The 23,221-nt window shown below is 47.2% G+C and overlaps 1 protein-coding gene and 1 long non-coding RNA gene across 2 annotated transcripts; both read right to left on the bottom strand.

Annotated features, from left to right (window-relative positions):
* Nucleotides 1-451: 451 nt before the first annotated feature.
* On the bottom strand, nucleotides 452-1,009 carry LOC307213265. Its single transcript, XR_013837458.1, has 2 exons — nucleotides 898-1,009; nucleotides 452-687 (listed from the first exon to the last, which is right to left on the bottom strand). It is a non-coding gene; the product is annotated as an uncharacterized lncRNA (long non-coding RNA).
* An 8,655-nt stretch (nucleotides 1,010-9,664) lies between these two features.
* Nucleotides 9,665-17,111, bottom strand: IRS2 (insulin receptor substrate 2). Its single transcript, XM_079971150.1, has 2 exons — nucleotides 13,134-17,111; nucleotides 9,665-11,945 (listed from the first exon to the last, which is right to left on the bottom strand). Exons 1-2 carry the CDS (start codon nucleotides 16,240-16,242, stop codon nucleotides 11,941-11,943), a joined length of 3,114 nt encoding a protein of 1,037 aa, XP_079827276.1. The 5' UTR covers nucleotides 16,243-17,111; the 3' UTR covers nucleotides 9,665-11,940.
* Between the last annotated feature and the right edge of the window lie 6,110 nt (nucleotides 17,112-23,221).

Raw genomic sequence — 23,221 nt, 5'->3', positions numbered from 1 at the left:
TTAGCATTTCTCTTGAATTTTTTTTATTGATTTGACATTTGTTTTAAATACAGAACGTAATCTGCATTTCATCCAGTGTTTAATCCAGAATCCAGTTTGGTGGAAAGATTAGCAGAGCAAATATTAGCACTGCTCAATCCAAGGAATACTTGGAGCTCAAGCTCATCTTGTTTATTTCCCATGCTTTGCGCATTAGTGTACAGACATTGAAGTCCATTAATCATTCCCCCGTGTCTCTTATTTAAGGATTTTTTCCTCCCACCACTAGGTCTGCGTGCTGTTTGCTCCATTTGGTCTATGACATTTGGATGATCATCTTCATCAATTTATAGACTCCTACCTTCAGGAGCATCCTGAAGCCCTCATACATCCGATGTATGGTTGAATTTATTCTATGTATTCTAGAATTCTATGTATTCTATGAATTTATAACAGAAGTGTAGCGTACGTAGTGTGTGACTGTGAGTGTGTGTGAAGTTTGTACAAACTGAATGATTGGGGGGGGGTTCCTGCAACACTGGTAACCCCCTCCCTTCTGGTGGTGCCAATGTTCCCCTGGCCTCGAATGCCCCCTTGACCGCTCACCGCAACCCCGTTCATCTCCACCGTCGCCACAGTCCTCGGTGTGGGCAGGGGCTACGCAGCCGCTTGGCAGGCATGGCTCACCTGGGGCGCAGCTCTGGGGACCTGGAAATGTTGGGACGATTAATGGGTTGCCTCCAAGCAATCTATCTGGTTGGCCAGGTTTTGGGGAGGCGGAAAATAAAGCTTTACTTTGGGGGCGACAGTTCCTGAACTACACATTGTCCAGTGCCACACTCATCACCGAGGTCACCTGCGCTCTTGACATGCTCCAGATAAGGAGCGTCCGGGGAGGGTGAGGAGCCCAAGATCCACCTGGAAAGCACTGCAGATTCTTCCGGTGTAGGCCAGCAGGGGGCGCCGGGCGCCTGAGGGTGACGCAGGGCTTCACCACAGGGGACAATCTGGCTTCCATGGCTCAGCTCCACTGGGTTAAATACTATCTGCGAGGGGAATTGAAGCACATCTCCCTGATTCCTTTGGTGACGCCAAAACTGGTGTCAATGGATCTTGTCAGAGCAATCCCAGCGGTCTTTGGTGACGCCAAAACTTACCACAATGGATCTCGTTAGAGCAATGCCAGCAGGTGAAGTTGCAGGTGCCACCACTTGGGTTCCCGGAGGTGGCCCAGCTAAGAAATGGGAGGCCCAGCTAGGAAAAAAACGGGGGAAGTGTCATTAAAAGGAGAGGAAGAGAGACAGGGAGCATGTGAGACATGAAAGGGGCATGAAGGGGCATCTAGCCCAACCCACTGCAAGGAAGCTCATATGTATTTTATGGCACTGTTTTGTGAAGCTCTTGCTTTCCCCCCATGCTTTTTGAAACTCTTTGTCTAGTGTGATCTCTAATTGCCTCTGTTAATCTAGCCAGTTCAATATACTCTAATAGTTTGTCTTGCCATTCCATTTTTGTTGGCACAGTTTCTTTTTTCCAGTTTTTAGCAATTAGGATCCTTGCCACTCCTGTGGCATAGAGGAATATTTTCCGGTCTTCTCTTGCTATACCTGTGTCCGTTATCCCTAGTAGAAAAGCTTCTGTATTTTTCATAAAGTTATACCAAAACATTTTTTTAAGCTTGTCATAGTGTTTCCACTTTTTTGGAGCAGGAATTCAGCAGAGCCCATACAGACCTGAGAAATATCAGTGGGACAGGTTTCTTTCAGAAAAACTGAAAGAGGGGGTCCATGTAAAAACAGGCATCAAACAAGCTCAAATTGCAGTGCAGTACCGTATTTTTCGCCCTATAGGATGCACCTTTTCCCCTCCAAAAATGAAGGGAAAATGTGTGTGCATCCTATGGGGCAAATGCAGGCTTCAGGAAGCTATCTGCAGACTTGGGAGCCCGCGGGAGTTCCCGCCGGGCTCCCTAGGCTTGTGTACATCAGCCTGCAGCTTGAAATCTGGGGAGCGCAGCAGAGTGCACCCCGGGCTTCAGGCAGCTCTCTGCAAGCCTTGGGAGACCGGCGCGACTTCCCACCCTAGGCTTCTGGATAGCAGCCTGCATCCCGAAGCCTGGGGCGCGCTGAGCAGTGCGTCCCGGGCTTTGGGCAGATATCCGCAAGCCTGGGGAGACTGGCGCGACTTCCTGCCGGGCTCCCAAGGCTTGTGGACAGCAGCCTGCATCCCGAAACCCGGGGAGCGCAGCCTGGGGAAAAAATAACCCCCCCTTTATTCCCCCCCAAAAAAACTAGGTGCGCCCTATGGGGTGAAAAATACGGTAGTTTACAGGGAAGTGAGACTACTGTGCCATCATACGACTAACTTAAATGAATGCTATTTCTGTTTATTATTTCTGAAGCACTTTCCAAAGAATCCTGTGATGGTCATCAAGTCCAGCTCGCTGCAACCCAGGAATATGCAGGTGTCACAACCTTTTGTTCAAAGGTTATTGAATTTAATTGCTAGATGTTGCAGTTTTAAATTACACTTTCAGGGATATTTAGGTATAGGATCCACATCTTCTCCTGCAGCTGCAAGTTATGCCATGAAGGACACCTTGCAATCACAGATAGGTAGCCGTGTTGGTCTGCCATAGTCAGAACAAAATAAAAAAATTCCTTCCAGTAGCACCTTAAAGACCAACTAAGTTAGTTCTTGGTATGAGCTTTCGTGTGCATGCACACTTCTTCAAATACACAGATTACACCTTGCAATCAGTTTACTGACTGGAAGCAGAGGCTCCTGCCATAGCCGCGCGTCACCTCTCCAGCCGGGAGAGGGTCGCAGGGGGCTGCTTTAGCCCCCCGCGCGCTCTCCCAGCTGGAGAGGTGACGCGCGGCTATAGAGGCTCCTGCCATAGCCGCGCGTCACCTCTCCAGCCGGGAGAGGGTCGCAGGGGGCTGCTTTAGCCCCGCGCGCGTTCTCCCAGCTGGAGAGGTGACGCGCGACTATAGAGGCTCCTGCCATAGCCGCGCGTCACCTCTCCAGCTGGTGTTCAAAGGTTATGACACCTGCAGGAGCCTCTATAGCCGCGCGTCACCTCTCCAGCTGGGAGAGCGCACCCGGGGCTAAAGCAGCGCCCCCCCCCCCCGCGACCCTCTCCTGGCTATGGCAGGAGCCTCTTTAGCCGCGCGCCACCTCTCTAGCTGGGAGAGCCGCGTGGGGCTAAAGAAGCCCCACTTACTCTCTCCCAGCTGGAGAAGTGACGTGCAACTATGGCAGCAGCCTCTCCGCTGCTCCCTGACGGGGGAAGCCCACCACCAGCCCCAAAGAGCAGATCGAAAGGAACCTGAAGCCTGGAGAGTGAGAGGGGTCGCGGGAAAACAAGAGGGGGAAAATTCTCCCCCTCTCTGCGCAGCACCTCCTGCCGCTTCGCTGAAGGGGCGCTGGGCAGAGAGGGGGAGATTTTTTTTTCTTGTTCTCCCTCCTCTAAAACAAGGTGCGTCCTATTGTCCGGTGCGTCCTATGGTGCGAAAAATACGGTACCTAGTTCCAAAACCACTGATGGAAGCAATGGTTCATCTGAGCAAATTAAATTTTCAGCATATTGCTTGATTAGGTTCACAAAAGCTGTCTAAGGGTTAAATGCAAAAGCTATCTAAGGGTTAAATGCAAGGCAATTACTTGGGAGTTGCTGAGAAATGGGGAAAGGAGACAGGGCCAGGGGGTGTTTCTCCCCAAAATAGAATAAATTAAAAAACCTCTACTGTTAAGGGTTAGGGGGGACGAGACCAAGTCCCAAATGTTCTTTTTAGGCATTTTAAAAGGGCTAATTAATATCAACTGCTGGGTGACCTTGGGCCAGTCACACTTCTCTGAAGTCTCTCAGCCCCACTCACCTCACAGAGTGTTTGTTGTGGGGGAGGAAGGGAAAGGAGAATGTTAGCCGCCTTAAAGGGAGCGAAAGGCGGGATATCAAATCCAAACTCCTCCTCCTCTACTTCTACTACAGCCTTTAAACGCTTCTGGGAGGGAAGGTTATTGGTGTTTTTAAAAACTATTTGCAGATATTTCTACCCCGTCTTTTTATCCTGTGAACCACACTATATTAAATAACAATACTGTAAAAGACAACACCCTGCGTGTTGTTAATTCGGTTCTGCCCCCCCCCCCAGCCCTTAAACTGAATTTTGACCAAGGGTTCCCCGACCGCGCATGAAGGCCACACATTTCCCCCTCTCAACGAAGCAGGCAAAGGGGCAAAGAGGACTCGCTCTCCGGGGCCAGTGGCTACCCGTGGACCGCGAGCTCCGGCTGGTGGCAAACACGCTGCTCCGTCTTCCTCGGAGAGGAAAAGGTTAGCTAATCCGCTCAGCAATTTGCCCAGATCCGTGAGAAGTTCCGCCTATTGCCGCCGACGTCCCTCTCCCCCCATCTTTCAAAATGGAGGCGCTTCCGGCATCTATTTCCCTGACACAAAATGGCGCCGCTGGCAACAACCGCCATAAATGGAGGCGATTCCGGATATTAATTCTCTCATCCAAAATAGCTACGGTAACATTATCCGCCCTTTTCCACTTCCGGGCAGCCATTTCCCTCTTCAAAAATGGCACCCGCAGCCTCTCCACATGCAGTCCCCCCATCCTGGCTATTCTGTTTCCGCCCTTTTTTGCCATTCTTCTTCCATCCTCCGTGCCTCTCCTAAAATGGCTGCAGAGGGCGCCTCCGGAGCTCCGGCTGCTGACTTTTTCTCCACCTCCTCTTCTCCCTCCCTCTTTCTCCTTCACCTTTTCGGGGCAGGAATTCAGCAGTGCCCATACAAACCTAAGAAATATCAGTGGGACCGATTTCCCCCCCACCCACAAGAACAGAAAGAGGAGCCCCGTGTAAAAACAGGCACAGCATATGTCTAGCTCAAATTGCCATGCAAGAAATAATAAAGTTTCAGAGGGACCACCTCGCCATGTGAGCTAACTTAAAAGAATGCCCCCCACCGTTTATTCTTTCTGAAGCACTTTCCAAAGAATCGTATAATATAGCTGAAAGGGACCCCAGGGGTCATCCAGTCCAACCCACTGAAAGGCAGAAATATGCAGGTGTCCCTTACACAGAAAAACGTCACAACCTTGTGCTCAAAGGTGATTGAATTTAATTGCTAGATGTTGCACTCTTAAATGGCACTTTAAGGGATATTTAGGTATCCAATTATGCCACGAAGGACACCTTGCAATCCCCTTTAACTGACTGGGAGCAGAGGAAGTGCTGCTTGCTTCCCAGCCACTCGCTCTTAAGCACAGCTACTTGCTCTAACCACTGGACAATGCTTCCCATTAAGTCACTCTAACATTTAGGCAAAGCTTCCCAGTCCCTCGCTGTAACCACTAGGTAATGCTTCCCAGCAACACGCTCTAACCACTAGACATTGCTGCCCAGCCACTTGCTCTAAACACTTGTAAACCTCAAACCTAAACCCTAACCCAACCCCAACTCTAAGCCTAGCCCTAAACCAAGCCCTAACTCCTAACCCTAAACCTGTGTCCTAGACCCTGAGCCTAACCCTAACCCGCAACCCCTACCCCTTAACCCTAGCCCTAACCGAAACCGAAACCCAAACATTAAATCCTAACTCCTAACCCTACACCCCTATCCTAGACTCTGATCCCTAACTCTAAACTCTAAATCCTTTCCCTAACCGCAAACATTAAACCCTTAAACCCTAGGGGTTGGCAACATGCGGCCCATGGGCCAGATGCGGTTTTACCGACCCACGAGCTGCCTGCAAACCAAGCCGCCCGCTTGGCAAGTCCCCTGTGCACTGCGCTAAAGCAGCACACCACAGTGCAGGGACTTACCAAGTGGCACTGGAAATGGTGTCTGTGTACGCGCAGATACCAGAAATCAGGTCTGTGCATGTCCAGACACTATTTTCGGCGTTTGGGCATGTGCAGAAGCGATTTCCAGCACTGTGGACATGCGCAGACACCATTTCCGACATAGCGCTGCGCCAGTCCAGCCCACAGATGATCTCTGTGGGAGTGATCCGGCCCATGGCAGGTGAAGCTTGCCAACCCCTGCCCTAACCTAACCCCAACCCTAAACCGAACCCTAACCCCAAACCCTAAATTGTAAACCCTGATCCAAACCCTAGACCCTGACCCTAACCCTCAACCAGGGGTTAGCAAACTTTTTCAGCATTGGGCTGGTCCACTGTCCCTTAGACCTTGTGGGGGGCCAGCTATATTTTGAAGGAAAAAAATGAACGAATTCCACAACACATTCTACTCATGTAAAAACTGCTGATTCTTGGACCATCTGTGGGCCGGATTTAGAAGACAGTTGGGTCAGATCCGGGCCCCAGGCCTTAGTTTGCCTACCAATGCCCTAACCCGAACCCGAACCCAACCCTGAACCCTAACCCCAACCCTAAATCGTAAACCCGAACCCTTACTGTTTGGGATTAGAGGTGAGACTCAGAGTCTAGGGTAGAGATTTAGGGTTAGGGTTTAGGATTTAGGGGCTGGGGCTAGGGCGAGGGTTAAGGGGTTAGGGGTTAGGTCTAGGTTTGGGTAAGGGTTGGGGTCATTTTTAAATGGGGTCAATTTAGGGGCCCTAGCCCCTAAATCCTAAATCCTAACCCTAAATCCCTACCCTAGACTCTGACTCTGACCCCTCACCCCAAACACCTAAGGAGACGCCTAAGGAGGACAAAAAAATACTCCTGGGTGATTTTAATGCAAGAGTTGTGATGCATTTCGATCTGTGACCTGGGAAAATTGGGAAAGGAGGAATTGGCAACAGCAACCAATTCGGAATCTTACTTTTGACTATATGTGCAGTGCACAACCTTATTATTACCTATAACAAGCACCCTCGGTCGAACCACTGGCACCTCTTTGACTATGTAATTGTCTGAGCTGAAGATTGCCGTGGTGTGCTCATCTATGACGAGTGCTGACAACTGCAGGACAGATCACCGATTAATACATTTCATGATGGCTATCAAGATTATACCTCAACAAAGTCTTCAGGGAAGGAAACCAAGGTGCAAAATGAACACTCAAGCTCTTCAAGATCCTATTAAACGGGATTGCTTCCAAACAACTCTTAAGGACCATCTGCTTTTGGAGTTCCTAGATAACATCGAGGAACACTGGACAATGCTAAAAACATCTATTATTGTAGCCTGTTGGGTACCAAATCAAGGACTGGTTTCATAAGAATGACAGTGAGATTGAAAGGAATGCCTTTCAGATCTAGCAAAAAGATAGAAACTGTGCCACTAAGGAGAAAAAAAAACTTCCCCTACATGTTGTTTATTGACCTAAGGCCTTTGACACTGTACAACGTAATGCCTTGTAGGTTGTCCTTCTGAAAATTGGCTGCCCATATAAATTTGTGAAATCCTTTGGCTCCTCCGTGATAATATGACAGCAACAATCACAGATAACAATGGCTCTCAAAGCGAACCATTCACAGTGGCCTCAGGTGTTAACAAGGGTTGTGTTCTATTATTTTCATTGCCATGAAAACTCCCCTATGGAGTAGAAATAACATATCAAAAGATGGAAAGCTCTTTGAGTAAGTAGAAAGCAAAGGGTAAGGTTACCATAACTTCCGTCATAGAGCTTTAGTATGCTGATGACAACATAGTGTGTGCATACTCAGAGGATGACCTCCAAACCATCCTCATTACCTTTGCAGAAGTTTACGAATAGCTTGGCCTATTGCTCAACATCCGCAAAACCAAAGTGCTTGCACCAAAAAGCACAAAACAACAAGCACAAAACAACCCCTCTGCAGCACCACAAATGTTGGAAAGTGTGTACAGTGGTGCCTCGCAAGACGAAATTAATCTGTTCCGTGAGGCTCTTCGTATAGCGGTTTTTTCGTCTTGCGAAGCAAGCCCATTGACAGCTTAGCGGATTAGCGGCTTTTAGCGGATCAGCTGATAAGCGGCTTAGGGCTTAGGAAAAGGGGGGGGGAGGGAAAAAACCCCGCAGGAACTCGCAAGACATTTTCGTCTTGCGAAGCAAGCCCATAGGGAAATTTGTTTTGCAAAGCACCTCCAAAACGGAAAACCCTTTCGTCTAGCGGGTTTTCCGTCTTGCGAGGCGTTCGTCTTGTATCACTTTTCCTACCTGGGCAGTTATCTTTCCACATTGATACCAAAATCCAGCATCACCTGAGCTCTGTGAGTGCAGCTTTCTCCCAACTGAAGTGCAGAGGGTCGGGACATTTGCAGGGAAATCAAAATGCTTGTTTACAAAGCTATTGTATGCTTGTGAAACATGGATATGGTGTCTCCGAAAAATGTTACACATCATTTGGGAAGACAGTGTACTGGAAGCAGTAGTGTTAAAGCAATGATTCTTCAACATCAAATTTGTTGGAATGGTCATGTTGTTCAGATGCCTCATTAATCTTCCAAAGTAACTATTGTATTCCAAACTTAAAAATGGAAAGTGTAATGCACTTTCAACAAAAGAGGTTTAAAGGCAAATATAAAAAGATGTATTATAAACACTGACAACTGGGAAACACTGGCCTGTGAGCACTCCAATTAGAGAACAGCTTTTACCAAAGGTGTTATGGACTCTGAAGATGCTCAAACTTAGGAAGAAAGGGAGAAACGTGCTAAGAGGAAGTCATGTTTGGCAAACCCCCACTGTGACCAACTCCCGCCCGGAAACCTATGTCCCACTGTGGAAGGACGTGTGGATTACCAACTCACTGTTAAGACCATGTTCATGGAAGACCATGTTCATGGAAGACTATGGCTATGAGAGATTGCCAAAGATGAAGCAGCAGCAGCTCATGAGGCCCTGTAACTCATTTAAAGTAGCTAAAGTAGCCTTATCTTGGGCTACAGTTCCTTCCTTGCATCATCTGTTGTTATCATCAGTTTCCTTTTGGGTGAAGACAGAGACAATGCAGGTATTGAGCAGTTTCACCGTCTGTCACCCATTAACATTTCTACATCTTCTCCATGCAGAGGACCTACTACTTGCTTGCTACTACTTGCTACTACTACAAGCCTGATGTAGAAATGCAGAAAGAAAATAGCCATGTTTCTATTATATAATGTTATATAATGTTATTAATAACTGAGATGGGGACAGAGTGTTGGAGGAGGTGTAAAATTAAGGGATCCTTCCTGCAACAAATTTGCCATATTTTTAGATTCTATCTTTACAGAGATCCACAAAATTACTAGTCAATGCCTACAAAAGGCTCTGTTGAATTTGTTTCTAGATTAAAACTTGAATGTTCACTTTAAACCATTAATTGGATATTTTCTGGTAGTGGCCTGAATGCAGATTAACAGATTTTGGATGGGACTAGAAAGGGCAACTCTTATCACATGGTACCAAAAAGTGGCAGATAAGATAAAAATGTCATGGGGGCAGACAAATTCATGGTGGAATTGTATTGTTTTATTACACATATCAACAAGATGGACATCAGGGGACTTCCTACAGCATGTAAAATATTTTGACTGCTTTGATTCCTAATGGTGTGATATTTTTTCTTTTATTGTATTGGATAATCTGGGCTCAACTTTCTTTGGGTTTGTTCTGTTCTGCATCATAGTTACAGAGGGAGAGAAGAGTTACTTCTGTAAAAAGAAAAGCTATAAAAATAAATTTTAACAAACTATAAAGAATAATTTTATAGACAAGAAATCTCTACAAAGAACAGGTCCTCAAAGAATTTATTCCTTTAATAAATAACATATTTTATTGCATGTTTCTATTAACAAGAGCAGCCAAGGTCAGTAAAGATTAAATACTATTTTAGTTCCATGTATTCTCATCCCTAGCAGCATCACTGATTTACTCCTATATACAGAGTGCACATTGGAAGACAAAGCCAGGTAAGCTAAGTGTTTGTCACAATGGCAAGAAATAATTTAACATATTGATAACTAGAAACAATTACATATCAAAAAAGAAAACACTGCTTATAACTTTTAGAAATCAAAACCAGGCAAGGTGTACAAAGAACCAATCAGTACACACTGCAAAGTTTTAGCAGACTTTTGGTTCCACATTGTAAACTAGGAACATAAATAGTTGCATAAGCTTTTTGTGAAATGTATACTATAGTATATTCAAGCTCCCTTGTTTTAGATGTTGTCTGGCTAAATTCATTATTGTGGCAATAACATTTTGGTTTCAGCAATTCAGTGTTCCTCATCAGCTTTATAATCAACCACCTTGCTCAGGCAGAAAGGTTGGGTGTTTAGGAGAACAGATATGACTAAAAGTAATCTTTTTTGATACTTCAATCATTTTACTAGCAGAAGCATTATAATATTCCCCTTCCCATGCCCTCAGAGGAAGACTAAGTGGGTGGAGATTACATTCAGATATCTCTTATTATACAATCCTCAATCCCAATGCTCAGCAAGGAAGCAGTTCGCATTCCATTTAATCGAGCAATAAGACACTGGATGCTTTGTCTACCTCAATAAACATGTAATACATTGTTTCTGATAACACAGTACAGAAAATTCTCCAAAAAAAACTTCTTATGACTCAGACAAGAGTTGAAATCATTATAAATTTTTAAAGAGTCTCTTTAAACAAACAGAGGTTAGAAGTAACAAGAGAGTGAAAAATAGTGCAAGCTTTTGGGGTGACATATATAAAAGAGTGGGATGCGGGTGGCACTGTGGTCTAAACCACTGAGCCTCTTGGGGCTGCTGATCGGAAGGTCGGCGGTTCAAATCCCCGCGATGGGGTGAGCTCCCGTTGCTCTGTCCCAGCTTCTGCCAACCTAGCAATTCGAAAGCATGTCAAAGTGCAGGTACCACTCTGGAGGGAAGGTAAACAGCGTTTCTGTGCACTGCTCTGGTTTCGCCACATGACCCGGTTTTCCACATGATCCGGAAAAGCTGTCTGCGGACAAACGCCGGCTCCCTTGGCTAGTAAAACGAGATGAGCACCGCAACACCAGAGTTGTTCATGACTGGACTTAATGGTCAGAGGTCCCTTTTTATATACCTTTTTATATAAAAGAGCAGCTATGACACTGTTGGTTTTCACTACGTATACTTGTGAGAATTTCTAGAATAACTTGTTTTTGCCCTCTCCCCAAATTCTTTTAATGAAAATTTTTGTTCCTATAAGAGGTCTTTTAAAATGAAGTGCATTATTATGTTCTAAACATATTCAGTTGGTCCAAAAACAACAAATACACTTCCATTATTAGCATGTTGATCTGGTTTTGGTTACAAGAAATTCAGCTAATATCATGATTAGCTGATAAATGAAAGCATACAAACAGAAGACCTTAAGTACTCCTGAAGTAGTTAAAAAACTAAACAGACACAATTATACAACTATGTCACAAGGTAAAGAATATCTTAGTATAGTTTAATTGTATTATGTTCCATTACATATTTTAAATATTTTAAATATTCTGATAAGAAGCCTAAACTTTAAAGTTAGTTTTGGCTTAAATTTTTCAGTTCCTATCCTGGACTTTGCCTGCTAACTAAACAGAGGAGCCAGTGGCTAAGATGCAACCAGGCGGCAGCAGGATTCTTGATATGATCATTAAGGCTGATGACAACACTCAGCTCTGAGATAAAAGATATTGCCAGCCATTATACACCAGCATTACAAATCCAGTTTCATTTTTAACTGAGGTAGTGCTGTAGAGGTTTGAAAGGGTGCCAGTAAAAAAACAGATTTTTACTGCTGTAGCAGTTGCAAACACAACTTCCTAACATGCTGAAAAATAAATACAGTCAACTGTGCTGGAAAAAAAAAATGGCACTCACTCAGTCAGCCTACTGAAGAGGTCAAAAGTTCTAAAGCATTGTTTTATGCAAACAGTGTTGCAAACTCAGTGAATGAGATGGGATAATTCCCCTCCATGAGAACCATGGAACTGAAAAAAGCGTACTGTATTAGGATTTTAAAATGTTTTAAATTTCATCAAGCAGTTTTCATGGCGGTAATACTGGTTTCTTCATTCTGAAAAGAAAGAGAAAGTAAAGGCATCACTAAACTCTAGCCAAATAAAGATGCAGGTGCAGTCAGAGCTCCTTCACTACTCAGTTACAAGTTCAGAATGACCCAGTTCTCTGAGGGCACAGACTACCAACATGTAGAAGATGTCCTTGGTGCATTACTTTTGCCTGTTACTCTCTTGGTGTGTGAAGGTAAAGGGACCCCTGACCATTAGGTCCAGTCGCAGACGACTCTGGGGTTGTGGCACTCATCTCGCTTTACTGGCGTACAGCTTCTGGGTCATGTGGCCAGCATGCCTAAGCCGCCAAAATTCTGTACAATGTTCCTCAAGCATGAGGACCACATTGCTTCATGGGCTCATCAACTACAGCTCCTAGAACTAGGTAATTAAGTTATTAAAATCTTAATTAAGTTATTAAAATCTTAAAGCACATAAACCCATTTTTAACTTGCCAAATGTGTGGCTTTTTCCTATGCTGGAAGAATAGGGAAGCTTTGGAACTGACAAGAGCATATTTTAAAGAGTCTATGTTTCCATGCCACTTTGGCATATTTTGTGATTTTAACCACTTGCCACAAACTTGGATCTTGCAGCAGCATGTAATACTCTGTAATCCCACATCCTTCTGTTACAGGGGCCACTTCACCTCATTGCTTTAACCCCTTTTAAGTCACCTCATTGGTTTGACCTTTTATCAAAACTAGGCTTTTAGAGGTCAACTCTTCTTAAACAAAATACTGCAGCCTAGACCTAGAACAGAAGCCCTCATAGAGTTGGTTCAGTCCTCTTGGGAAAGCAGGATTTCAGGAGAACCCCCCCAACACACAAAAGGACTTTCCTACAAACATAGCAGTCTGTATACAGCATGTGAAGGATGTCTGAGAAGCTGCTTTGTAGTTATTTCCTCCTAGGACAGCCCAGTACAGGGGAGCTATTAGGGACACTCATATTCCTATTTGGTTAGAAGTCCCCCTACTCCCAGGTCAGTGGGTACAGAAATCCTGCCTAAAGGTGTTACTGTAGCAAGAAAGATTGAACTGGAAGAACTCTCATTACAGATAAAAAAAACCCTCTGTGAAATGAGACACCAAAGTTTGATCACGTTCAGCAGCTCTGGGCATAATGGTGTTTCAATCCATTGTCCACACAAAAAAGAAAAAAAAGAAAAAGGTTAAAGTAAGGAAGCTTACCTTTCACTGAAGGGACTTCTTTCAAATTGTGGGTCAAGAAGTCTGTACTGGTGTAAGTACCATTGATACTTTCATTACAGGGGTGTCTGCCTTTGTGCTTGCCTTGGCCACCACTTGCCAAATAGTCTCCTTCCAAGACATCAACAGCAATGTGGTTGAGGCCATTCTGGAAGCCAGCTGAGGTCTCCCGGCACATGGGGCTGCTGGTCTGCTCTTCTAACAAGCCATTTTTCCTGAGGGACACATTTTCCACAGAGGCAGAATTGTGTCGCTTGGGACTGTGTGCAAAGGAAGGAGAAACAGGCGTCACTGTAGTAGTAGAGGGAAAAGTTTCTGAGCTGTGCCTCCGTCGTCCCTGAGGATCAGCACGGATTACTTTGGCTCCATGATTAGGATCAGGAGGAGGACTGGCAAAGATGAAGGCCTGCACCCCAGAAAGTGTAAGTTGCTTCAATTCAGTAACAGGGCTGCTTACATTAACATTTTCTGGCTTCTGTAAAATGGGCTGGGTTGGGGTGGCTGTTGTAAAAGTTGTCTCCATTTCAACCTTTAGGTAATGTTTGTTAGGTTGCCCAGGGCTGGGGCAGGATCCTGGGATCAACACATCTTCCAAGGATTCCGCAGCTGCTGATTGTGACCCATCAAAGTTGAAGTTCATATAGCTGGGGATGAGGGAATCATTGTGCTCATTCAACCCAGAGCCAAGTGAGGAAGCTGAACTGCCACAGGCTAGTGAATATCCAATGTGGACATACTCTCCACAGGGACTTTGTGATTCATTTGTAGGGGGTTGCTCATTCATGTAGGGAGTAAGAGAGCTCTCAGTGTGGCTGTAGTAAATGGTTGAAGGCATCATTGTGTGGTTGCAGATAGCAAGGAAGGACTCCCCTTTGGGTGTGAGAGTTAATCTCTCTACAGGTGAGTTCATGAACACATACTGGTCACTGTTCTTTTTCTCACCCAGAGAGTTTGGCTGGCTTTGGCAGGCATGAGATAGTGGGTTATAGAAGTTGCTGGTCTGGCCCCTCAGCCCTTGGCCTGCAAAGCCATCAGGAGAGGGCACAGGTGAGGCAGATCCATAGACAGGAGGCAACAGCAAAGGGGACATGTCAATGTAGTCACCACTGGTCATTCTCCCATCAGGACTCTCCCCATATAACTTAGTACCCAACATGCGCATGTAGTCACTGTCATCTAGGGAGTTATCACTGCTGATCTTGTGGGAGTGAGTATGCAAAATCTGCTGTGGGGCTGACACACTGGTGGGGCTCATAGACATATAACCACCAGGACCACCTTGCAATGGCAAAACAGCTGCTCCCCCAGAGCTCATGGGCATGTAGCCCTCCTCCCCACTACCACTGCGACCTAGATGTGAGCTGCTACTGCTGCTGGTGGTTCCGCCAGAGCCAATGTCCACATCACCGTAGTCCTCAGGGTAAGGAGTATAGGTTCCCCTTGAAGGGGCCCCTGCTGTTGGTAAGGTAGCCCGCATGAGTGTGTACTCATCCAGCGAGGCAGAGGAGAGAAGAGTTGGCATGGGGTGCCGATATGCTGGTGTTGTCAGGGAGTAAGTGCGCTTCCTGGGAACCTTGTCTCCTCCAGCGCTCTCCCATATGTAGGGCCAATAACAAAGGTGTCCCCGCTCCATGGCAATGTAGCCATCCAGCTGCAGGTCAGGAGGAGTCTCAGGTGTGTTGCTGTGGTTACTAGCTGTTGAAGGGTCCATGACTGGACCCAACTCCTCAAAGGCCAGGAAGCTAGCAGGATCGCTAGGGGAGCCGGAGGTGCTGCTGCTGGAAGGGTGTTGGGAGAACATGCCTGGCTCCGTAGCCAGCTTTGTAACCAAGGAGGGGGAGCGCAACAAGGCCAGGGAGCGACCGGGCGGCGCAGCTGTCTGGCTCCCGAGCCTGCAGCTGGCTGCCCCAGGTGTGTGCGAGCGGCCGAGCGGGGGCTCTCCAGCGTCGGACCCCGAGGGGCTGCCAGCTAGTGAACCAGCTCTGCCCCCTTCACCCTCACTCGCAGTCCGGCTCCGGTTCCCACTGCTTCTGCCCGCCACCAGAGTGTCTGTACGCGACCGGCGGAGAAGCCCGGCCTGGCTGGGGGGCAGCGCCGTCAGAGAGGGCGGGTGGTGATGGCGGCGGCCGGGAACCGAAATGGGTCGACTGCACATAGCCGACAATGCTCCGCTGGCGCCGGACGATGATGAACTGGATGAAGATGACGACGACTGGCTCTTGCTGCGCGGGCGGAACTCGGCGAGCTCCCGCAGCGCCTTCATGGCCTCCAGGATGGTCTCATGGATGTTCTGCGCCACCACCGAGTCGTCCGCCTGCATCCACAGCTCGCCGGGCCCAGTCGAAGCCGAGCGACCAAGCTCCATGAAGAAGAAGCTATCCGAGTGGCCGCAGCGGCGGATGTTCATGAGCTGCAGCGTCACGCAGGGCCGCTGGCAGTTGAGGCGCACCAGCCCCACAGTGCGCGCCGCTAGGCACAGCCGGTGCACGCCGGCGAGGTTGCGGCTCTGCCCGAGGCCCCGGGGCTTCAGCGTCACCTGCCACACCTCGCGGTAAGGCGAGGCCCCGGGCAGCGGCGGCGGCTCCTCGCGGGAGGCCGACGGCGGCTGGCGCCGAGGGGAGTCGTGCCCGGCGGGCTGGCTCTCGCGGAGCAGCTCCGTCAGCGCCACGTACCAGGCCTCCTGCTCCGGCTCGCTCTCGGCGGCCAGCGCGAAGTACTCGTCGCGCGTGTACAGAGCCACCAGGTGCTTGTGCTTGGCGTCGGCCCGCTTATGGATGTTGAGGCAAGAGTCGAGCGCGATGGAGCGTTTGGGCGCCGCCGACTTGCTCCGCCACTTCTTCTCGCTCTCGTAGTACTCCAGCCGGGCGGGCTGAGGCGGCGCTTCGTTCGCGGCGGCTCCGTCGCTGGCGGCGCGGAGCACGAAGAAGCGCCTGTGGCCGTGCTTGTGCTTGCGCAGGTAGCCGCACTTGCGCACGCCCGGCGGCGGCTGCTCGGGCGGCGGCAGCTGCTGCTGCTGGTTGTTGTTGTTGTTGTTGCGGTTGAGGCCGCCTTGCGGGCGGTCGGGAAGCTCCGCCGCGGGGGGACTCGCCATCCCCTCTCCCGCTCCGGGGCGGCGATTCCGAGCAGCGCTTGTGCGAGGCCCGCAGCTCGCGCGTCCCTCACCCCGGCGCCCCCGGCCGCTTCGGGTCTCCGCTGTGGCCCGCGCTTGCTCGCTCGCTCGCTCTGGCCAGCCGCTCAGTCCGTTCGGTGCTGCGCGCGCTCCTCGACGGAGGACCAGAGAGGCAGCAGCAGCAGGTAACTTCTCGCGCTCCGCTCTCCTCTGCCAACAGCAAAACAACACGTGACGCGCCCGCGTTACCCAGAAGCTCACGTAGGAGAAGGGGCGTTGCGGAGAGAAGCCGCCCAGGTCCTTTCATCAGCCCGCATCCGGCGTAAAAGACAGCGCGCTCCACCAATGGATTGCAGGGGGAGAGCTCCCCTCCAGGCTGCGAGGCTACGATTGGGTTTCCAGCTGGCCTCTCTGGCCCGCTCGCCTATTTCGTCCTGCGCCTTCCCACTGCCTGCCGCCGGGCGACGATGTCTCTTGGTCTCCCTCTGCAGCAACAAATCCTCGTCGAGCGCCCTTCCCCTGCCGGAGTGGGGCTCCTTGCCCGCCCGTCGGGCCCGAGGTCCTCAGACCTTCGTGCGGTGACTTCCCGGCGCTTCGGTAATTCGGATGGCACGGAGAGTTCCCGCAGTTTATCCAGCGCGTTTGCTGTCGATGTGCTTATTTATTTAATAGCGAAATATGAACAGTAAAGAGGACAGTAAAGAGGAAAGAAGAAAAAAAGATAGAATGTGATAGAATTCTTAACCCTTTGCTTTCTGTTTAAAGTGATCAAAATATTTTTATAGTCATACTGCTATATTTCATTGAAATGCTGCAAATAAATAAATAAGCAAGCAGGCAGGCACTCTGTTAAGAAGAATGGTGACAAAGGAACAGTTATCTATTTCATCAAATTTCAAGAAATAAAGGTACCCTGCAACACAACACTCAGTGGCATTTTGTCTTTTGGTCCATTTCCCCATCCTCCAGTAAAGTATACAAACTATTCTAAGACCAAATCTGAGCATAGTGGAGCCTACACAAGAAAAATGACAGGAAGGAACTGCTTGCTTGCTAAATATTTTTTTCTCTTTGCCCAATTAGTTTTCTATTCAAACAAGGGGGGCCAGGAGGCAGGGCCGGATTTAGATGAAGAGAGGCCTTAGGCTACTCCACTTGTGAGGCCCCTCCCCATCCCTCACCCTCACAACTAGAAGAAAATGGAAGAGTGTTACAGTAAGAACTTGGAACATGGGTTACAAGCTCTTTGAAGATCTTCCCTCCCTACCCAGAATACATATCCAGAACTATCACTGTGTTATGTACTGAGTTGAATAGGATCCAAACTGCAGCAGTCTGATTGGTCCTAGAACAATAGGATCCAAAAGGCAGCAGTCTGATTGGTCCTAGAACAATAGGATTCAGAATGCAGCAGTCTGATTGGTCCTAGAACAATGCAGCAGTATGATTGGTTGGCAGGAACTACCCAATCATGCTCCAGATAGAAGTGAATCCACAACCTGATTGGCTTACAGTAGAATTCCGGAATTAGCCAATCATGTGCAGCCCATTGTGTAAATAATGTATATAAAGCAGATACTTTGATTCATTCCTCCTCACCACTATGAGCTGAATAAAGAGCATGAAATCACTTTGCGACTCTGAGTATATTTCACACTGATACATCATTATCATGTCACAAGGAGGGAGGGGAGTTGTGAGGTTACCCAAGTTCATCAACTTGCCCCAGTTATCAGATCAAGTTCCTACCACCTATCAGATCAAGTTCCTAACACCTAAGGGACACGGGTGGCGCTGTGGATTAAACCAGAGCCTAGGACTTGCCGATCAGAAGGTTGACGGTTCGAATCCCCGCGACAGGGTGAGCTCCCATTGCTTGGTCCCTGCTCCTGCCAACCTAGCAGTTCGAAAGCACGTCAAAGTGCAAGTAGATAAATAGGTTCCGCTCCAATGGGAAGGTAAATGGTGTTTCTGTGCGCTGCTCTGGTTCGCCAGAAGCGGCTTAGTCATACTGGCCACATGACCCAGAAGCTGTACGCCGGCTCCCTCGGCCAATAAAGCGAGATGAACGCCGCAACCCCAGAGTCAGCCACGACTGGACCTAATGGTCAAGAGCCATTTACCTTCATGCATATCTTTGCCTTCTGGCCTTCCCAAGGATGGGCTGTGGGAACACCTGGCCTCAGGAAACCCATCAACAGATGTTCATTGTTCCTCTCAAGGGAAGGGCGCTCTGTACTTGACTGTATATCCCAAGGATTATGGAGGAGGGTGGTATCCTAGTTGAACACATGACCTCTCGCTTAGAGTATTATGGAGGAAGGCAATGTCCAAGTCTGCCTTTCCTTTTGAAGCAAAATGTCATTGAAATGGGAGAATTGGTTATGGCATTGATTTTATGTAATTTCCAAAGGTTAGTAGTCCAGCACGGTCAAGTACAAGGGGGTACAATTTTGACACTTGCAACAATGCAACAAGTTTTGCCAATAGAAACCAGCTTTCTCGATTAACAGTGCAAAGGCTCATTGTCCCGGGGTTTTGAGGGAGGAGAGGTGTTGAGAGGTGACAAAAATGATTTCCAATAAGTGCCCCCCTTTATTTCCATAACAAGTCCTTGAGTCTGTACTCTGACTAGGGACCTAGAAGTGGCAGCGCTTGTCAGCCCAACCCCTGCAACCCCTCATCAGGGCTGGCCTTAAGGCAATTGGAGCAGCTGGGCCAAATTGGGCCTTGCAGACTGCTTCTAAGGTGGCCCCTGCACCAGGGCAATCTAGATGAATTGTATTTATATCTCTAAGATTCCAAGTTGGGCCCCAGAGCTTCAAATTGGGCCCCACTGGCTAGCCCTGAGTCTCATAGTTGCTGGGCCCGAGTTGCCCTGCCCTTGGGTTTGCAATTTTGGAGAGTGGTGACTTCCCGCGGGGAAGCGGGCTGTCTGGCGAGGCCCCCTAGATTTAGAGGCCCTAGGCTTCAGCCTACTTAGCCTATTCACAAATCTGGCCCAGCCAGGAGGGCAGCTACCACCCTAAATCAAGTAAATCAATAAAAATATTTAACTAACTGAGGTTATGCCCCCCACTAATATAAAGCCTGACCCTTAACAAAAATCCTGGCTATGCCCATGTTCTGGTTAGCAATAAAATAATAATAATAATAATAATAATAATAATAATAATAATAATAATCTGGCTAGGTTTCCCTAGCAACTCTGGGTGGCTTACAATGCATATAAAAACACAGTAATTTTTTGTGTGAAAACATTAATGAGATGAGGAAATACTTGTTTGGTAAAATATATAAAATTCATGGGTTTTTATTTTATTTTAACCTATGTGGAATTATATTTTTACAGAAATTTTGAAATTACTTTCAAAGCAGCACCCCCATCAAAGTTTGAGAGGCATTTTTCAAGCTTTGGGTGTCAGAAAAGCACTCACTGCATACGCTGTTATCAATGAGCCTTCATTTTCAGGCCATCAATTTATTTTTGCATGTCAGTCAAGAACAGCAGTCTATCAAATTGTATCTGTGTTGAAGTAACTGGGATCTACTGCAGAAAAAAAGATCTTGCTGGGTATTGTCTAAAATAGCTTGATGTCCAAGGCAGGCCTAAATATGAGGAATGTGTATTAGGTGATGCTGGATGCTGGAATTGAAGGTATGTTCATCAAATTTCCAGATGACACCAAACCGGGAAGGTATCTAATGCAGAATTTGAATTCAAAATGATCTTCACAGATTGGAGAACTGGGCACAAGGTAACAAAATGAATTTCAATAGGGATAAATGTATGTTTTTGTCCTTAGGCAGGAAGAATCAGCTGCACATGTGAAAAGTACACATGACATGAGTCAACAGTATGATGCAGCAACGAAAAAGCAAATACTATTCTAGGCTGCATCAATAGAAGTATAGTGTCCAGATCAGGGGAAGTAATAGTACCACTCTATTCTGCTTTGGCCAGATCACACCGAGAATACTGTGTCCAGTTTTGGGCATCACAATTTAAGAAGGATGTTGACAAGTTGGAACAAGTGCAGAGTTGGGCAACCAAGATGATCAAGGGCCTTATGAGGAACAGTTTGAGGGAATGCTCCAACTACTGCACAATTGCGCTCATTTCACAAGCAAGGTGATGCTTAAAATTCTACAAGGCAGGCTTAAGCAGTATGTGGACCGAGAACTCCCAGAAGTGTAAGCTGGATTTCGAAGGGGCAGAGGAACCAGAGACCAAATTGCAAACATGATTATGGAGAAAGCTAGAGAGTTCCAGAAAAACATCTACTTCTGCTTCATTGACTACGCAAAAGCATTTGACTGTGTCAACCACAGCAAACTATAGCAAGTTGTTAAAGAAATGGGAGTGCCTTATCTGTCTCCTGAGAAATCTCTATGTGGGATAAGAAGCTAGAATGGAACAACTGATCAGTTCAAAATTGGGAAAGGAGTACGACAAGGCTGTATATTGTCTCCCCGCTTATTTAACTTATATGCAGAATTCATCATGCGAAAGGCTGGACTGGATGAATCCCAAGCCGGAATTAAGATTGCCAGAAGAGAATTGGAAATAAGAGTCAAAAAAATTAATCCCAGAACCTTTTCAGATCATAACTCCTTGATCATGGAACTACAAAAAGATGGTTTTACAGCCAGTAAAGCGAGATGAGCGCCACAACCCCAGTCGGTCACGATTTTGTTACAATTTTGTAATATGCAGAGAATAACATTTATAGAGAAACCAGAGATTGGAACTGAGGGAAGTCAGGGTGGGGTGGGGAGGGAGGGTTGTTTTATGGGAGGGGGAGGGGGAAATGGGGGGGGAATTAAGGATGATATGTTTTAAAATAATATGTTTTGTATAAATTCCTAATAAAATAAAAAGATTGCCAGAAGAAATATCAACAACCTCAGATATGCAGATGACACAACTTTCATGGCAGAAAGTGATGAGGAATTAATGAGGGTGAAAGGGGAGAGTGCAAAATATGGTCTGAAGCTCAACATAAAAAAAACTAAGATCATGGCCACTGGTCCCATCTTGGCAAATAGAAGGGGAAGAAATGGAGGCAGTGAGAGATTTTACTTTCTTGGGCTCCATGATCACTGCAGATGGTGACAGCAGTCACAAAATTAATAGACACCTGCTTCTTGGGAGAAAAACAATGAGAAACCTAGACATCATCTTAAAAAGCAGAGACATCACCTTGCCGACCATATAGTTAAGACTATGGTTTAGTGATGTATGGAAGTGAGAGCTGGACCATAAAGAAGGCTGATCACTGAAGAATTGATGCTTTGGAATTATGGTGCTGGAGGAGATTCTTGAGAGTCCCATGGACTGCAAGAAGATCAAACCTTAAGGAAATCAGCCCTGAGTGCTCACTTGGAAGGACAGATCCTGAAACTGAGGCTTCAAGACTTTGGCCACCTCATGATATGACTCCCTGGAAAAGACCCTGATGTTGGGAAAGATGGAGGGCACAAGGAGAAGGGGATGACAGAGGATAAGAGGACAGTGTTCTTGAGCTTGACCAAACTGTGGGAGGCAGTGGAAGACAGGAGTGCCTGGTGTGCTCTGGTCTATGGGGTCACAAAGAGTAGGATACGACCAGTGGCGGAGCTTCATGCTACGGCACACGGGGGGGGGGGGCGCGGAGAGAAGGCGGGGGCAGGGCTGGTGCACATCCCAGAGGCGGTGCACACTCCTGGGGGGGGGAGCAGCCATGATGGCACCCCACCGGGATCGCGCTGCCAGGGGCAGTGCTCTCCCCCCGCACTCCTCTTCTTCTGCCAGTGGACACGACTAAACAACTGAACAACAACAACAACAAGCTTGGAAGAGAAGAGGCTGATAGCCAACTTCAAATATCTGAAGGGCTGTCACATGGAAGAGGGAGCAAGCTTGTTTTCTCCTGTTCTGAAGCATAGGGCTCAAACCAATGGATTTAAGTTATAAGAAATGAGATTCCAACTAAACATCAGGAAGAACCTTTGACAGTAGGAGCTGTCTGATAGTGGAACGGGCTCCCTCAGGAGGTTGCGGACTGTCCTTCCTTGGAGGTTTTTAATCAGAGGTTGGATGGCCCTCTTGTCATGGATGCTTTGCAGGGGGTTGGACTAGATGACCCTTGGGAGCTCTTCCAATTCCGCAATTTTTCGGTTCTATCATTCTGTGACTTAAAACGTCCCTAAGAGAAGTGCATGCAAGTGTGCTGGCAATCAGAGACACAAACACTGTCCTTTGTTCAAGGGTGCCAGCTTGAATAAAATATGGGGTGCGGAGCCAACTAGTCTCTTTTGCAACATTGGTCAGTGTATGATACTATTGATAAGATTGTGTACTTCATTCAATTTTAGATCTACATAGAGTCTCATTTACCCATTTGTAAAAAAAAACCACAGGCACCACAGGCACACACCATGCAGTTGGTTTTTTCCATTCTCTTTAGTTCAGATTGTACCTTGTGAAGTGATGGAATCAGAATTATCTGTGCTGAATGTACACTATATGATTCTGCATTATCCCTCAAAACAATATCAAGAGTGTCCCATTGGATTTGGATTTGATATCCCGCTTGATCACTACCCTAAGGCGTCTCAAAGCGGCTAACATTCTCCTTTCCCTTCCTCCCCCACAACAAACACTCTGTGAGGTGAGTGGGGCTGAGAGACTTCAGAGAAGTGTGACTAGCCCAAGGTCACCCAGCAGCTGCAGGTGGAGATGCAAACCCAGTTCCTCAGATTACGAGTCTATCGCTCTTAACCACTAAACCACACTGGCTCTCTCATTCTTTTCCCAATACATCCTCAATATGAACTATATTCCCAACAAGGTTCATCATGGCAGCTACACTGTGGCTGAGTTTATCTGTTTTTGACTCTCTAATCACATGAAATCACAATGAAATGGAAGGGTTTAAAAAAAAAATATTGCATGTTTCTGCAGAGAATTCTTCCACAG

This window comes from Podarcis cretensis (assembly GCF_951804945.1).
Source record: "Podarcis cretensis genome assembly, chromosome: 3".
NCBI classification, from domain to species: domain Eukaryota; kingdom Metazoa; phylum Chordata; class Lepidosauria; order Squamata; family Lacertidae; genus Podarcis; species Podarcis cretensis.
The sequence above is the reverse complement of the archived record's forward strand: the minus strand, read 5'-3'. Positions and strand labels throughout refer to the sequence as shown.

Excerpts from the sequence above, each read along its gene's own strand:
- IRS2 (XM_079971150.1), bottom strand. The coding sequence starts at position 16,242 with ATGGCGAGTCCCCCCGCGGCGGAGCTTCCCGACCGCCCGCAAGGCGGC.